This window comes from Oryx dammah, unplaced genomic scaffold (genome assembly GCF_014754425.2).
Source record: "Oryx dammah isolate SB20612 unplaced genomic scaffold, SCBI_Odam_1.1 HiC_scaffold_25, whole genome shotgun sequence".
NCBI lineage: Eukaryota > Metazoa > Chordata > Mammalia > Artiodactyla > Bovidae > Oryx > Oryx dammah.
The window spans coordinates 345,833-364,117 of NW_024070209.1; the positions used below are offsets into that span (position 1 = coordinate 345,833).

The following is an 18,285-nucleotide window of genomic DNA, read 5'->3' on the forward strand; positions in this document are numbered from 1 at the left end:
CACAGTAAACCCACTAAGTTTACCAAAAAGCACTGAGATCCAGTGTAAACCCACTTGTTGTTATTTAGTCGCTCAGTCGTGTCCGACTCTTTGCAATTCCATGGACCATGGCCCCCCAGGCTCCTCTGTCCATGGGACTCTCCAGGCAAGAACAGTGGAGTGGGTTGCCATTTCCTCCTCCAGGGGATCTTCCCGACCCAGGGATCAAAGCCGCATCTCCTGCATTGATAGGTGGGTTCTTCACTGCTGAGCCACTAGGAAAGCCTGAAATCCCACTAAACATACTGAAAACCTCTCCCTCTGTGACTTGTTAGTCATGACCTATCGGTATTTACACAGACAAGAGTCCTGAGCAGTATTTTCGCTTTCATAACCCCTAAAATCCTAATTAAAATATCAGTGTCTAATAATTTTTATTTCATACTATAATCGTGTATATTTAGACAGATTTCAGAGGCACAAAGGTTTCATCACAATCATGGCATTTCCTATATCCATAAAAAGAATTTATTGTACTTTAAAAAGGATTCAAAGTTAAATTTCACAGAAGTGAAATACTTTTTTGCTGAAGATTCCTTTATTAGGCTTTAACTATAATTTTTAAAGAATGATTCATACTACATTTTCTGAGACAAGATTAGAAAAATCCCTTCTTGAAAGTAACTACAATGTGACTGGATCAAGAGACTTTTAAAATGTTATAATCACCCAAAAACATCTGCCTAGTTTAAAGTACATAATATCATAATGTGTTGTGTTAGTTTATATTATGCTAATATATTAGATTATATGTTGCTTACTTATAATTTATTGTTACTTCAGTATTATATTAGCTTATTATACTTACCAGAAAACTTGATCTCAGTAGAGTTAAACATAGTTTTCCTAAATATCAAAGGTCCTGATTTCTGTAATGAGAAACAAAGAAATATAGAAAGATCTTGTTAGGGACTTCCCTCGTGGTCCAGAGGCCAGGTAGGATTCCCTGCTCCTCAAGCAGGGGGTCAGGTGTGATCCCTGGTCAGAAAACTAGATCCCACATCTAACTAGTAACTAGCTAACTAAACACAGCTAATACGTGGTGCAGCCAAATTAAGAAATAAATCTACTGGACTTCCCTGGTGCTAAGTGGGTAAGAATCAGCTGCCAACGCGGGAGACCTGGGTTTGATCCCTGCCCTGGGAAGACTGCATATGCCGCAGAGCAACTAGGCCCGGGTGCCATGAGCACCCACTCGCCCAGAGCCTGCACTCTGCCACGGGAGAAGCCACCGCAGTGAGCAGCCCACGCACTGCAAGCAGAGAGTAGCCCTTGCTCGCTGCACCTGGAGAAAGCCCTCACACAGCAACGAAGATTCACCACAACCAAAATACATACACACACATGTATTTTTAAAAACTAATAAAGAAAAAGCTTGTTAAAAACATTTCTCTCTACTGTCTAAAAGTACTACTGTATTCTGGAAAATAAGCACCAAAGAACTGACGTTTTTGAATTGTGGTGCTGGAAAATATTCTTGAGAGTCCCTTGGACTGCAAGACTGAACCATGAATTGTAAAGGAAATCAACTCTGAATATTCACTGGGAGGACTGATGCTAAAGCTGAAGCTCCAATCCTTTGGCCCCCTGATGAGAAGAGCCAATTCACTGGAAAAGATCCTGATGCTGGGAAAGATTGAAGGCAAAAGAAGAAGGGGACAACAAAGGATGAGATGGTTGGATGGCATCACTGACTCAATGGACATGAATTTGAGCAAACTCTGGGAGATGGTGAAGGAAGCCTGGAGTGCTGCGGTCCATGGGGTCACAAAGAGTCGGACACGACTTTGCAACTGAACAACAACAATCCTTTCACTCCCCGCTATGACCAAATCGATTATTTTTTTTTACTTTTTTTTAATATAAATCTATTTTAATTGGAGGTTAACTGCTTTACAATATTGTATTGGTTTTGCCATACATCAACATGAATCCACCACAGGTATACACGTTTTCCCCATCCTGAACCCCCCTCCCTCCTCCCTCCCCGTACCATCCCTCTGGGTCGTCGCAGTGCACCAGCCCCAAGCATCCAGTATCATGCATCGAACCTGGACTGGCAATTCGTTTCATATATGATATTATGCATGTTTCAATGCCATTCTCTCAAATCATCCCACCCTCTCCCTCTCCCATAGAGTCCAAAAGACTGTTCTATACATCTGTTTCTCTTTCGCTGTCTCACATACAGGGTTATCGTTACCATCTTTCTAAATTCCATATATATGCCTTAGTATACTGTATTGGTGTTTTTCTTTCTGGCTTACTTCACTCTGTATAATCGGCTCCAGTTTCATCCACCTCGTCAGAACTGATTCAAATGCATTCTTTTCAATGGCTGAGTAATACTCCATTGTGTATATGTACCACTGCTTTCTTAACCATTCATCTGCTGATGGACATCTAGGTTGCTTCCACGTCCTGGCTATTATAAACAGTGCTGCGATGAACATTGGGGTACACGTGTCTCTTTCAATTCTGGTTTTCTCGGTGTGTATGCCCAGCAGTGGGATTGCTGGGTCATAAGGCAGTTTTATTTCCAGTTTTTTAAGGAATCTCCACACTGTTCTCCATAGTGGCTGTACGAGTTTGCATTCCCACCAACAGTGTAAGAGGGTTCCCTTTTCTCCACACCCTCTCCAGCATTTATTGCTTGTAGACTTTAATGTAAATCTGGGACTTCCCTGGTGGTCCAGTGGTTAAGACAACATGCTTCCAATGCAGAGGTCACAGGTTTGATCCCTGGTGAGGGAACTAAGATCCCACATGGTGTGTGGTCAAAAAGAGAAAAAACAAAGCAACCCATAAATCTAGTCCCATCACTGCCTGGCTCAGAGCCTTGTCCCATGTAATCTACTCCCTGCAGCGGACGTGACGCCCCACAAGGCTCACAGCCCGAGGCCAGCAGCACACAGGGGCTGAGGGAGGGCTGCGTGTCTGTGCACCCGCGCCTGCTCTCCTGGCATCAACATAAACGCACCTTTGATAGAACAGCTGGCCCTCTCTTTGAGCTGTGGCTTACCACCCTCTCTGTGTGTGCACTCAGTCATGTCTGACTCTTCGACACTTCATGAACTGTAGGCCATCAGGCTCCTCTGTCTATGGGATTTCCCGGGCAATCAGGGAGCGGATTGCGATTTCCTTCTCCAAGGGATCTTCCTGATCCAGGGATCAAACCTGCGTCTCTTGCATCTCCTACACTGGCAGGCAGATTCTTTACCACTGCACTATGCCACAGACTGTCTCTTTACAACAGACCAAATCTCCCTGGGGCTCACAGGGCCCGGTGTAACCAAGGCCTGGTCCTCAAAAACATAATACTCCTTCCAGCCCTCAGGACCTTAGTGGTCAACCTGAAAACTTACCTGAAAATTTACTCTTCCTCTAGTTATTTCCTTCTGACCCCTGAGAGCCCAGCTCAAAATCCCCTTCCTCAGGGCATCTTCCATCAGGGCCCATACCAGGCCAGGCCTCCCTTCCAAGGTTCGTGGGACCCATTCCTTACATCCCTTACCACAAGCACAATGAAACCTTGCACTAGCTAGTTATTTCATGTCTGCCCTCAGTCAGCTCAGTCGTGTCAGGCTCTTTGCCACCCCATGGACCGCAGCACGCCAGGCTTCCCTGTCCATCACTAACTCCTGGAATTTGCTCAAACTCATGTCCATAAAGTTGGTGATGCCATCCAACCATCTCATCCTCTGTCGTCCCCCTTCTCCTCTTGCCTTCAATCTTTCCCAGCATCAAGTTCTTCCCATCAGGTAGCCAAAGTACTGGAGTTTCAGCTTCAGTATCAGTCCTTCCAATGACTATTCAGGACTAATTTCCTTTAGGATTGACTGGTTTGATCCATGTCTGCCCTCACCAAGAATAAAAATTCTGTGAGAAGAGATTAAGTTAAGCAAACAAGTGGTTAGGAATTACAGGAAAATCCTGATAGGAGAAATGGTTCTTTCTTGATAACCCTTTTCCCTCCCTGATGGTTTTTTTCAAGATTTTTTTTTTTTAATGCAGATCATTCTTTTTTAAAGTCTTTATTGAATTTGCTACAATATTGCTTCTGTTTTATGTTTGGGGTTTTTGTCCTTGACGCATGTAGGATCTTAATTCCCTGACCAGGGATCAAACCCACACCCCCTGCATTAGAAGGTACACTCTTAACCACTGGACCACCAGGGAAATCCCATCCCTCCTCAACAGTTTCAACATCAATAAAACCTTGGTCCAGATCCCTCCTCTAAGCTGCACATCCACATACTCAATTACCCAGAGGTCATGCCCTCTGGGATTTCCAATACTGTCCACATTTGAGTGAGTGAGTGAGTGAAGTCGCTCAGTTGTGTCCAACTCTGCGACCCCGTGGACTGTAGCCCACCAGGCTCTTCCGTCCATGGGATTCTCCAGGCAAGAGTACTGGAGTGGGTTGCCATTTCCTTCTCCAGGGGATCTTCCCAACCCAGAGATCGAACCCAGGTCTCCCACATTGCAGGCAGACGCTTTAACCTCTTTCACCTGCACTAAGGCAGACGCCTCCCCCTCTGCTCCTCACCAGCTCTCCCTGTGCTGACCAGCTTGGTTGTATGTAGGTTATGCCATCCCCAATCACCCAAGTCTTGGTTTCTTCCGGTCTCTCACCTCCATCAGCACCTCTCCAAGGCACGCCTCCTTTATCTCACAGACCTTCTCAGATTTAGCCCTTTCCCTTCATTCCTGCAGGGCTTCCCTGTGTGGCTCAGTGGTAAAGAATCCACCTGCCAATGCAGGAGACATGGGCTCAGTCCCTGCACTGGGGAGGCCCCCCGGAGGAGGAAATGGCAACCCACTCCAGTACTCTAGCCTGGGAAATCCCATGGACAGAGGAGCCTAGAAGGCTACAGTCCATGGGGCCACAGAGTCAGTCACGACTGAGTGACAAAGCAAACACCCACTCCATTCCTGCCACCCTGATTCAGGCCTACACTTCTGCAATTAACTGGTACCTCTGCCTCGAGACTGGCGCCTACAACTCACCCTTGGGTAACAGCCACAGAGATTAGCAGGCATGTCTAAAACTCTTCCGTGGCTTGCCCTCATGCACGCTCCCAAGTTGTTACTGGTGGCCAACATATAAATTCAACCTACAAAATGGGTTGTGTTGGGCCCACAAGGAGCCTTTTAAAACTTTTTCTGAATTAGTTGACACAGTAAAAATATACGGACTTCCCTGGAGGTCCAAAGGTTAAGACTCTGCACTTTCCCTGCAGGGGTTGAGGGACTGACACCTGGTTGGGGAACTAAAATCCCACATGCTGTGTGGTGCAGCCAAAAAAGATAAAAAATGTGCCGACAGCCCTACAGCATCCACAGCTAGAGCTGAATGGCAAGCACGCTCTTCAGCAGTGGCATGTCATCTGCAATTCACAGCATTTCCCACCAGCCCCAAACCTAACTTGCTTCACTCACTGATAGGACTTGCCTCAGCCCCCACAGGTCCTTGAGTTTGAGACCCCTGGCCACAGGCTCAAGGCCAAGCTCAGGGATGGAAGGCTTATGGTGGTCCAATCCCAACTAACACTCCTGCCTTGTCAGCAGACTCACCAAGAGTTTCTACAGGACTGCCGCTATACTCGCCGCCTCCTTCTTCATCTACGCATCCTTTCAGAGTCAGCCAGGGACCAACTCCGGAAAGTGGGGTTAGGTGATTTCCTCAGTGCTCCAGTAATATCTCAAGAATGCCACCATGTGTCTAATTACTACCCACGAATCTGCTCTCCCTTTCACTGTGTGAGCTTCTTGAGAGAGGCAGCTGTGTCTAAAACACATCCTTCCAACAGCTATGGCCAATGTAGTGCATGGCACATGGTAGGCAGGCACTTAAACAGTTGACCTTTACAATTGAAAGAACCATCTCTGGATGAATTTGCAGGACAAATGAAAGAAAACTACACTTTCCTTTCCAGTGCTGACTAACAAGTTGTGACAAATTAAAATAGGGGAGAGGAAAAAAAAAATCAGCCTTCCCTTTGCAAAGAGCTTTATGGATTGCTACTGTCCTGAATTACACAGGACTAAAGATCACGTGGGGCTTTCCTGGTGGCTCAGTGGTAAAAAAAAATCTGCCTGCCAATGCAAGAGACATGGGTTTGATCCCTGGGTCAGGAAGATCCCCTGGAGAAGGAAATGATAACCCGCTCCAGTATCCTTGCCTGGGAAACCCCATGGACAGGGGAGCCTAACGGGTTACAGTCCATGGGATCACAGAAGAGTCGGACAAGACTCAGGGACTAAACAACAAAAATAAAGAGTATATGGGATCCAAAGAAAAATTTTCTTTCTCACGCAAGAAGCAAAGTTGTTTTCTCCCCATGGCTTTAGAAATCTCCCTATCCAAAGTGTACTTGGCAAAGATCTTTACAGATATGTGTAAGGCCAGATCCAGGGGGCCATGATGGGCCGCCCCTCCTCTCCCTCCCGCCGGCGGGGGAAGTCCCTAATGGAAGGAGCCTCCCAGATCCCAGGGACCAATGACAGCACACCTCACCACCTAAAGCCGCCCCACCCCAGCCACGTAGAAGGACCTGTCAGCCCGTGACGACTCGGCCTGGCGACCTATCCGAACCCCCGTCCATCTAGCCTGACCATCCCTCGAAAGGAACGTATGAAAACCACCCCCAACACGGTCAGGTCGCGGACTTCCTCCACCTGCCTCATTCAGGTCCAGGAACCCCGCCCGGGAGCGCTTCGCCATTAAAAAGCCTGTTAGACACTCTTTTGGTGTCCTGGTCTTTTACCTGACAATATGGTCAAGCAGTCTGTTTGCAGCCAATTTATTTCCAATTTATTCTGGCTTACTAAACTAAGTTATTCAGCACAGAAACAGCAGAAAACCTTAGGTGTGGTTCTCCGCGAAGCAAAGTTACTTGGCTAAGAATAACCTGGAGTCAGAACTCCCCTCCAGGTCCTCCCCACCATTCTATGCAAATCAAAGAACTCTCTCATCGGAAGAAAGAAAAACGCACGTTAAGGTTGATTACGCCCAGCTGGGCCCAGCTCCCAGCCGGTCCAGCCTCTGGCCAATCTCCAGAATTCTTTGCCCCAGCTGTTTAGGAGATAATGAACAACCTTGGAGAAGAACAGGCCCCCTTAAGACAACAGCTTTCCACATATATGCCTATACAAACTTACTCTTTTCTTGGGTTAGTGCAGCAGCTCACTAATTGACTGCTGCCCCTTCTCACCTCATTGAAGGTGATCTGTTCTATAAAGTGCCAGTCTTGTTCTTTTTCTGAACCTCGCCTTCTAACTCCCTTACCTTACACACTCTGAATTTTGCTTTTTAATGTTCAGAGAAATTCAATAATGGAGATACCTAGGCTTTATGACTGGTACACAGAATAGGGCACCAACCCAGGAGGATCCTGGAAGAAATGGTTGCACTGGGTCTTAAAGATTCAGAAAGATACATATCCTAGCCTCTATGTAGCTTTTGTGCTATAGAATTTCCTACATTACTTTCTTTTTCTGATTGAGGAATTCAAAATGTAAGTTTTGCCTTTAGAATTCGGACATCCAGACTTTCCAGGTGGTCCAGAGGTTAACAATCTGCCTGCCAATGCAGAGGACAAGGGTTGGATCCCTGGTGCAGGAAGATCCCATATGCTGCAGGCTCACCACAACTACTGAAGCTCCAGTCCTAAAGACCCTGCACTACAGCAAGAGAAGCCTCTGCAATGAGAGGCCTGAGCACCTCAACTAGAAGTAGTTCCTGCTCACAACAAACGGAGAAAACCCACACGCAGCAAGGAAGACCCAGCGCAGCCATAAATAAAAATAAATTAATAAAAAGAATTCAGACATCGCTGCTATACATGTGGAAAATATTTATCTCAAACAGAGATGGATGAATCATCTGACTCTAGAAAAATCGTAGGAAGGCCTCTTCGATTTCCTGTCCCTCTTTAGCAAATTTTTCCAAAATTCTACCTCGGCATTCCTCCCACAACATGAGACAGGAAACTTCCGGATGTCAAGTTCTCAAATGGCCTGCCCTGGAAAGGAAGAGTTTCCATGGGCTCAAGCCTCCGGACTAGCCTTGCAAATGTCCCGACCCCGCCCCCCAATCACACATACTCCCAGAACTGTGATAGGAGCCCGAGAGAAATTCAGAAACCCAGAAAGAGGGAAAGTGGCATGACTGTTGCCTGTTCCCTTCTGCAAGGAAGGAAGAAGGAAGAAAAAGGGAGGGAGGGAGGAAGAGAGAGAAAGAGAGGAATAAAGACGCACACGCTTTATAAACGTATGCGGAAACTGAAACCCTGGAAAGTCCTTCGTGTGGCCACGCGGGTGTGGCACTGTGGCTGCACCCCGGCATGAGGGGTCAAATCCAAAGATGCCGCTAGGAGTGCCAAGGGGTTCAGGGCTCAGGTCTGAATAAAGAAGGGCCTGATCTAGCCAGAGGCTGTCCGAGCAGAGCGAGAGGCCAGGACTACGGGAAAGATGATTTTCACTAACAGGGTTCAGAAGGGAGAGCAGCCCCCCTGCACAGAAGCCTGACTCGTCTTCCCCATAGGCCAGGTCTGGCCGGAGGAGGGGGCGCTCCCCGCCCACAGCGGACAAAAGGCCCAGGAAACCTATCGGGCGCCCAGAGCAGCCTTGGCCAGATGAACAAGCCCGGGACTGGCTCCCAGCGGGGGCCAGAGAACCCTGCGGGCCTGGGATGCGCCTCGCCTCGGTCCCGACATTCCGCTTACGTCACTGATCGTCGCGGTCCAGAGCCCGACCTCGGGGACGGCGCCCACAGCCGCCGGGCCGCAGCACAGGAGGCAAAGGGCGAAGCGCAGCAGCGGGCGCCCGGCGCGAAGGCGGCGGCGGGGCGGGAGCCAGACCCCGTCGCGGCAGACGGCAGCCATCTTTGCGCGGAAGCCGCACCTGGCGCTCCGCCACACCGCAAGCCGGCACCTGGTGCAGGCCCGCCCCCGGGAGGCGGGTTCGGGCCCAGGAAATCTGGATGGGACGTGGAGACTGGGCTCAGGGCCAGCTGGGGCGGAGAGTGGGGGGCAAGGGGAGGGGCCAAGAGCGTGAAGAGTAGAGGGGGAGGGGCGGGGTGGGGTCCGAGCGTCGAGGTGGGGCCAGGCGGGGAGGCGGGGCATGGAGGGGAGGCGAGGGGAGGGGCCCGGGGGGGTTGGGCCGCAGTGTGAAGGCGGGGCGGGAGGGGAGGCGGAGCTCTGAACCAGGCTGGTGTGGACGCGGGGATCCGGAGTGGAAGCGAGGGGCGGGGCTCAGGGCTGGACGGGGCGGGGCACGAGCGTGGAAAGGAAAAGGGGCGGAGAGGAAGAGGGGTCCAAGTATGAAGGCGGGGCCAGGTAGGGAGAGGAGCCTGCAGAGGAGGCGAGGGGCGGGGCTCAGCGTTGGGCAGGAGTGTGGAAGCGGGTGGGAGGGGAGGCGGGGCTCTGAATCTACCTGAGCTGGAGGTGGGTTTAGCCAGAGGCCGAAATCTCAGGTCCTAGACTCCACGTGGCTGTGGTCAGAGGCTTTTGTTGTTCAGGCGCCCAGTCGTGTCCAGACTTCTCCTATCCCATGGACTGCAGCACGCCAGGCCTCCGTGTCCCTCATCATCTCCTGGAGTTTGCCCAAGTTCATGTTCATTGAATCCGTGATACAGTCCAGCCATCTCATCCTCTGACGCCCTCTTCTCGTTCTGCCCTCAATCTTTCCCAGCATCAGGGACTTTTCCAATGAGTCGTCTGTTTGCAACATATGACCAAAATACTGGAGCTTCAACTTCAGCATCAGTCCTTCTAGTGAATAATCAGGGTTGAGCTCCCTTAAGATTGACTGGTTTGGTCTCCCTGCTGTCCAAGGGGCTTTTGGGAGTCTTCTCCAGCACCTGATAGCTCAGTTGGTAAAGAATCCGCCTGCAATGCAGGAGACACCGGTTCGATTCCTGGGTTGGGAAGATCCCCTGGAGAAGGAATAGGCTACCCACTCCAGTATTCTGGCCTGGAGAATCCCGTGGACTGTACAGTCTGTGGGGTTGGAAAGAGTTGGACACGACTGAGCGACTTTCACTTCACTTCACTTCTCCAGCACCACAGTTCGAAGGCATCAATTCTTTGGCATTCTGCCTTCTTTACAGTCCAGCTCCCACAACCATATGTGACCATTGGGAAGACCATAGCCTTGACTATACAGACCACTGTTGGCAGAGTAATGTCCCTGCTTTTCAACACACTGTTTAGGTTTGTCATCACTTTCCTGCCAAGAAACAATCGTCTTCTGATTTCATGGCTGCAGTCACTGTCTGCAGTGATTTTGGAGTCCAAGAAGAGGAAATCTGTCACTTCTTCCACCTTTTCCCCTTCTGTTTGCCATGCAGTAATGTGGCCAGATGCCATGATCTTAGCTTTTTTAATATTTAGTCTTATGTCAGCTCTTTCACTCTGCTCCTTCACCCTCATCAAGAGGCTCTTTACTTCCTCTTCGCTTTCTGCCATCAGAGTGGTATCATCCACATATCTGAGGTTGTTGATGTTTCTCCCACCTATGTTGATTCCAGCCTGTCATTTCTCGTGATGTGTATAGGTTAAACAAACAGGGTGACAGAGGCTTATAGGGTGGAGCTACTAGTTACAGTTCTCTGTGTGATTCAGTTTCTTGGATCCTTTGCATTTGTTCATACCCCAAGCCCCTCATCTCATGGGAACCAAATTGTTTTCTAAATTCATGGTGAGTGCCTGCAAAGTGCTTTGAGGTCAGGTCAGTTGAACCCAAGGCACTGTATTGTGAATATATTGTCAGTGGGATGGTTAATAATTTTTAGAACGAATGAAGTTGCCTGGTTTCTGTTTAAAGCTCAGAGGGGTAAAGCTTTTGTCTGTCTTGTTTACTTCACCAGGCATTTTCAACTGTGAAAAGTGAACAAATGTCTTGCTGTGAAAGAGAACTGCAGTTGTTCATTTATTATTAAATGTAAATAATGTCCAGAGGGAGAATGAAATCCTAGTTTAACAATCATTAATGTAAAATATGACCAGTTTATAGTCAAGAGGTCATGGCCTTATCAGTCACCCTGTGCTGTGCTTGGTTGCTCGGTTGTGTCCAATTCTTTGTGACCTCATGGACTAGAGCCCTCCAGGCTCCTCTATCCATGGGGATTCTCCAGGCAATAATACTGGAGTGGGTTGCCATGCCCTCTTCCAGGGAATCTTCCCATCCCAGGGATCAAACCCAGGTCTCCCACACTGCAGGCAGATTCTTTACTGTCTGAGCCACCAGGAACCGATCCATTTGCTACTCACTTGTTTAGCCTGGCTGGAATAAGTGAGTTGTGGAACATCTGGAGGAGAAGAAAAGTTAAGAGATCTAGGACCAGAGGGCTCCGCAAAGGGATAATTCATTTGAGCAAATGTACATTGAGGAAAGAGGGATACCCAAACAATTCAAGGAATATAGGACAGTAATTATTGAGAGCCAGCAGTGCAGTATGTGTGTGCTCAGTGATATCAGACTCTTTGCAACCCCACAGACTGCAGCCCACCAAGTTCCCCTGTCTGTGGGACTTTCCAGGCAAGAGAAATGGAATGGGCTGCTGTTTCCTTTTCCAGAGGATTTTCCTGGCCCGGGGTTCGAACCTACGTCTCCTGTGTCTCCTGTATTGGGAAGCGGATTCTTTACCCCTGAGCCACTTGAAACCTGTATTGAGAGCCTAATGTATAACAAAGACTGCACGTGCATTCCATCTGTGCCTTTCCCAACAAGGAGTTGATATCATTGCTATGTGGATGGAAATAATAGCCTATGCCAAGGGCCTAGAGGAACAGAAAGACCTACCAGATGACTAGTTATTGGTGTGAGATGGACAATGGGAAGACTGGGAATATTTAAACAGTAGTAGAAAATCAGGGTCCTCCTAAGCAGTTTAGTCTAAGACATCAGAGAGGCAGCAAGGGTTCTTAAGCAAGGAGGATGAAGTGACCAGATCATTTTGGTTATCCTATGAAATCTGTGTTAAGAAGGGCAATGAGATGATTAGTTAAGAATACATCAATGGTTTGTATGACCAGTGAAGAATAAATTACAGTAATTCAGAGATGATGGTCTCAACCACAGAAGCTTCAAAGAGAATGGGGATTTGGATGGATTCCACAGATATGGGAGATGGAGATTAAAAAAAAAAAAAAAAAACCCTTGGTGATTGATTAGATATCGGAGCTTAGGAAGGAGAGGAGTTAAGGGAGAAACCAAGGTTCCTGGCTGGAATAAGTGAGTTGTGGAACATCTGGAGGAGAAGAAAAGTTAGGAGACCTAGGACCAGAGGGCTCCGCAAAGGGATAATTCATTTGAGCAAATGTACATTGGGGAAAGAGGGATACCCAAACAATTCAAGGAATATAGGACAGAGTCTGAGTTGGCATTGGCTCCCTATTGGAATGGGAGGCCTAAGGGGCCAGGTAATAAAGAGAGTCTGGTTCCATAGTTCGATCCATTGGGTCCACAGACCCACATCTGGTAATTTTCCTGGTTCCAGATAGTGTAATTGGAATGTGCATAGCTGATAGCTAACACTGTCTAACACTGGTCCTTGGTGTCTAAGACAAGAGCTGTTTTAGTGCAGATGGCTAAGTAGAAGCCTCTGAATCTGCCCCGCTGACCAAACCATCATCTCCTGGGGGGAATGGCAGAAATTAGTGCTGCATTTAAAAGATGCAGTGGTGGTGGTTACCATCATATCACCATCTAATGCCTCTTCCACTGCAGGTGCGCCCATTATTATTATTAATGAAGGACACTTTATGTCCTTTCCCACTGATCCACTCACATGCTTCTATCCCAGACCTTCTCTCACATCTGATCTTTTTCCTCTCGATTCTTGACCAGCCGGCCAAGCCATTAACCACTGTCCATAAATCCATGTATGTTTCAACTTCAGACAACTCTTTCTATGAAAAGTGAATAACCAGATGCGTTGCTTAAAGCCGCTATCCCCATGCCCCACCCTGAATATGTGGACAGGATTTCATCCTCGCCCTTGTCTTTCAAGGCCACCCTAAGTAAGAGTAAAATGCAGCTGCACATGAAAAGATGCTCAACATAACTAACCATCAGGGAAATGGAAGTTAAAACCACAATAAGATATCACCTCACACCTATTTTAATGTCTATTATCAATATTAAATAAATAATATACAAAGGATTAAATAAATAAGAGGAAAAAAAATACCCCTTCCTTACTGTAAGACACCAACAAATAAAGAATTAATGGAGTTAGAAAATTATCATTTGGTAACTGTCATACTTGATTCTTTGGTATTGCCTTTCTTTGGGATTGGAATGAAAACTGACCTTTTCCAGTCCTGTGGCCACTGCTGAGTTTTCCAAATTTGCTGGCATATTGAGTGCAGTTCTTGCACAGCATCATCTTTTAGGATTTGAAATAGCTTAACTGGAATTCCATCACCTACACTAGCTTTGTTCGTAGTGATGCTTCCTGAGGCCCACTTGACTTCACATTCCAGGATGTCTGGCTCTAGATGAATGATCACACTATCATAGTTATCTGGATCATGAAGATCTTTTTTGTATAGTTCTTCTGTGTATTCTTGCCACCTCTTCTTCATATCTTCTGCTTCTGTTAGGTCCATACCATTTCTGTCCTTTATTGTGCCCATCTTTGCATGAAATGTTCCCTTGGTATCTCTATTTTTCTTGAAGAGATCTCTAGTCTTTCCCATTCTATTGTTTTCCTCTATTTCTTTGCCCTGATCACCGAGGAAGGCTTTCTTATCTCTCCTCGCTATTCTTTGGAACTCTGCATTCATATAGGTATATCTTTTCTTTTCTCCTTTGCCTTTCACTTCTCTTCTTTTCTCAGCTATTTGTAAGCCCTCATCAGATAACCATTTTGCCTTTCTGCATTTCTTTTTCTTGGGGATGGTCTTGATCACTGCCTCACATACAATGTCACAAACCTCCTTCCATAGTTCTTCAGGCACTCTGTCTATCAGATCTAATCCCATGAATCTATTTGTCACTTCCACAGTATAATCATAAGGGATTCAATTTAGGTCATAACTGAATGCGGTGTAGTGGTTTTCCCTACTTTCTTCAATTTAAGCCTGAATTTTGCAATAAAGAGTTCACAGTCTTAGCCACAGTCAGCTCCCGGTCTTGTTTTTGCTGACAGTCTAGAGCTTCTCCATCTTCGCCTGCAAAGAATATAATTTTTTATATAAGTATTTGGCTGCAAAGAATATAAAGGCAGAGGAACCAGAGATCAAATTGCCAATATCCGTTGTATCATGGAAAAAGCAAGAGTCCCAGAGAAATACCTACTTCTGCTTTATTGACTACGCCAAAGACTTTGACTGTGTGGATCAGAACAAACTGTGGAAAATTCTTCAAGAGATGGGAATACCAGACCACCTTACCTGCCTCCTGAGAAATCTGTATGCAGGTCAAGAAGCAAGAGTTAGAACTGGACATGGAACAACAGACTGGTTCCAAATTGGGAAAGGAATAAATCAAGGCTGTATATTGTCACCCTTATTTAACTTATATGCAGAGTACATCATGTGAAATGCTGGGTTGGATGAAGCACAAGCTGGAATCAAGATTGCCAGGAGAAATATTAATAACCTCAGATACGCAGACGACACCACCCTTATGGCAGAAAGTGAAGAGGAACTAAAGAGCCTCTTGATGAAAGTAAAAGAGAAGAGTGAAATAGCCGGCTTAAAACTCAAAATTCAAAAAATTAAGATCATGGCATCCAGTCCCATCACTTCATGGCAAATAGATGGGGAAACAATGGAAACAGTGAGAGACTATTTTCTTCAGCTCCAAAATCACTGCGGATGGTGACTGCAGCCATGAAATGAAAAGACACTAGCTCCTTGGAAGAAAAGCTATGACCAACCTAGAAAAGAAGAAAGAAAGAAAGTTAGTTGCTCAGTCGTGTCTGACTCTTTGTGACCCCATGGACTGTAACCCACCAGGCTCCTCTATCCATGGAATTTTTCAGGCAAGAATGACCAACCTAGACAGTATATTAAAAAGCAGAGACATTACTTTGCCAGCAGAGGTCCATCTAGTCAAAGCTATGGTTTTTCCAGTAGTCATTTATGGTTGTGAGAATTGGATTGTAAAGAAAACTGAGCACCAAATAACTGATACTTTTGAACTGTGGTGGAGAAGACTCGTGAGAGTCCCTTGGGCTGCAAGGAGATCAAACCAGTCAATCCTGCATATTCATTGGAAGGACTGATGTTGAAGCTGAGACTCCAAAACTTTGGCCACCTGATACGAAGAGCTAACTCATTGGAAAAGACCCTGATGCTGGGAAAGATTGAGGGCAGGAGGAGAAGGGGATGACAGAGGATGAGATGGTTGGATGGCATCACCGACTCGATGGACATGAGTTTGAGCAAGCTCTGGGAGTTGGTGATAAACAGGGAAGTCTGGCATGCTGCAGTCCATGGGGTCACAAAGAGTCAGAAATGACTGAGTGACTGAACTGAACTGAGACTTAATTCAGAAAGAATCATCAGCTGGATTCTAAAATTAAAAATTTGATAAGAAAGTATCTGTCACAAACACTTATTAATTATAAAGGGGAAAAATAGTAATTTTATAATAGAGAAACCTGGCAGACACCACCTTAATGATCAAAGTTAACATCACAACGAGTGGGACAAATTGACTTCATATGTCTCATGACATGATGCCCTGAAAAGAAACGCATCACTTCTGTGGTTTTCCTGCCAGAAATGCATTACCTGAATCAAATCATGAGGAAACTTCAGATAAACTCAAAATGAACATTCTACAAAGCGACTAGCTAGATTGAATTTCTAACTGTTCCTTTTCACAAGAAACTTGTATATCATATATTTTTCTGTTTTGTCTAAATTTTATTGTTTACTAATGCTTCATACAGACTTCCCTGGTGGCTCACTGGTGAAGACTGTGGGTTCGATTCCTGGGTCAGAAAGATCTCCTGGAGGAGGAAATGGCAACCCACTCCAGTAATCTTGCCTGGGAAATCCCATGGACAGAGGAGCCTGGTGGGCTACAGTCCATGGGTTCACAAAAGAGTTGGACACAACTTAGTAACTAAAACAATAAGCACAAAAAACACTTCATACAGACCCCTTGTTATACAACCATCAAAATTCAAGAGCACTAGTAGAACACTAGCCAATTCTCTCCAGTAGGTAACATTAGCAGATTGAAGATATTTTATAGAAAACACTGTCTAAATGGCTTTTTAATCCAGAGTTTTCATCTTCCAACTTCAACTGATGATGATATACATACATACATAATTTAAATCATTAAAACCATGGGAATTCCCTGGTAGTCCTGTGGTTAGACTCTGCACTTTCAATGCTGGGAGCCTGGTCAGAGAACTAAGATCCTGCAAGCCCAATGGCCAAAAAAATAAAATTGTATCAATTATATAAATAAATAAATCATTAAAACTTTAATCAGTCAACAAACATTGTGTGCCTTACTCAACACTATTTATCACACATTTGTACAGATTGCTGGTAATGGACATAGTAGGGATTTTACATTATTAAAGAACAAATGGTATTTATGTTTTTTTTTCTTTCTGCATTTCTATTATGACATAGTTTCCAAGAAAGATTATAACTAACATCATTGACTTAAGCAAATCAAGTAAAATTGGTATTTTCTACCTCCAAGCACTGCCTGGATAAGGATACAGAGATCTACCAAGTGTAGTTCCATCACTGTGAGGAAATGAACCTGGAAGGGGTCAATAGTACAATGTAATACAAGGTAAGGGCTTCCCTGCTGGCTCAGTTGGTAAAGAATCCACCTGCAGGAGGGAAGCCCGCCTGTAATACAGGGGACCTCCTGCAATGCAGGAGACATGGGTTCAATCCCTGGGTCGGAAAGATCCCCTGGAGAGGAACCTAGGAATCCTGGGAAATGCCTGGGAAATCCCATGAACAGAAGAGCTTAGTGGGCTACAGTCCATAGGGTCTCAAGAATAGGACACAACTGAGCAACTGTACCGCCAATACAAGGTGAAGCCCTGAAGTGTGCATATCATGAGTGTACTGGGGGGATTCGCTTACTTCTTTTCAAGAGCTTTTATTTCTTAGACATTTCTTTAGCATTCCCCCAGAAGTGAGGCAGGAAATAGAGGAGCCCCAGGCTGAACAGCTGGAGCTTGTCCCCTGTGGACAGATACGCGAAGATTAAGAGGAGAGAAGCTAAGCCCTGCCCAGATTAAGAGACCACACATTTCCTTCTCCAAGTCAAGGAAACCTTCCTGACTGTACATGCACAGCAAGGCTCCTTGGAGGTCAAAAATGGAGTAATGTCAACCTAACCATAGGCCTCTTCTCTAGAATCCATCTTGGCTAAGAGATGCATGTGAACGCATGGGAGGACCCTGACAAAAACCAAGTACGGATTCAGAAGCAAGCAAAGCGAGATGACCAAAGGAAACCTGGAAGAAATGCCCCATATAAGTGATCCAAACCACCATGCGGGCACAGCTCTCTCTCTATGCCCACCTGTGTGTTTATCCTTTTCCTCCTAATAAATTCTACTTATTTCACTACTTTCCTTTTCTTTGTGGAAATTCCTTTCCTGCAAAGCCGTATGGGCCAGGGGCTTGTCACTGACCACTGGTCTAGTGGCTAGGATTCGGCGCTCTCACCGTCACGGCCTGACTTCAGTCTCTGGCCAGAGCTGAAATCATGTTTCCAGCCACTGCAGACCAAGGCCATGCAAGATTAAAATCAGGTCCTGAGATAAGGATTTAGGTGGGAGCTGTTCATTTGAGAGGTGCAGTAAACACCAGGAGGGGAATGTCATGGTCTGAACTGTAATTCCCACCCCCTAATTCATATATTAAAGTCTTAACCTGCAATACCTCAGAAAGCAACTGTATATGGAGACAGGGCCTTTAAAGAGATAATTAAGGTAAAAATGAAGTCACACAGGTGAGCCCAGGACTTCCCTGGTGGCTCGGTGGTAAAGAATCCACCTCCCAATGCAGGAATCACAAGAGACATCAGTTTGATCTCTGGGTTGGGAAAATTCCCTAGAGGAGGGAATGGCAACCCACTCCAGAATTCTTGCCTGGAGAATCCCATGGACAGAGGAGCCTGGAGGGCTACAATCCTTGGGGTCACAAAGAGTCAGACGCGATTTAGCAACTAAAGAACAACAATTCCAGTATGACTAGATCTTTGTAAGAAGAGATTAGGACACAGACACACACAGGAA

At 46.2% G+C, this 18,285-nt stretch overlaps 1 protein-coding gene across 2 annotated transcripts in view; it reads right to left on the bottom strand.

Annotated features, from left to right (window-relative positions):
* TMEM87B (transmembrane protein 87B) overlaps positions 1 to 9,033 on the bottom strand; it is a 52,905-nt gene extending 43,872 nt beyond the window's left edge. Inside the window, exons 1-2 of one of the 2 annotated variants that reach the window (XM_040267533.1) lie at positions 8,769 to 9,033; positions 848 to 908 (exon numbers count right to left, since the gene is read on the bottom strand). In XM_040267533.1, the coding sequence (XP_040123467.1) occupies positions 848 to 908; positions 8,769 to 8,927 (220 nt within the window). In that variant the 5' untranslated portion in view covers positions 8,928 to 9,033. The remainder of the gene's footprint in view (positions 1 to 847; positions 909 to 8,768) is intronic. The other variant, XM_040267532.1, reaches the window with a different exon arrangement.
* Between the last annotated feature and the right edge of the window lie 9,252 nt (positions 9,034 to 18,285).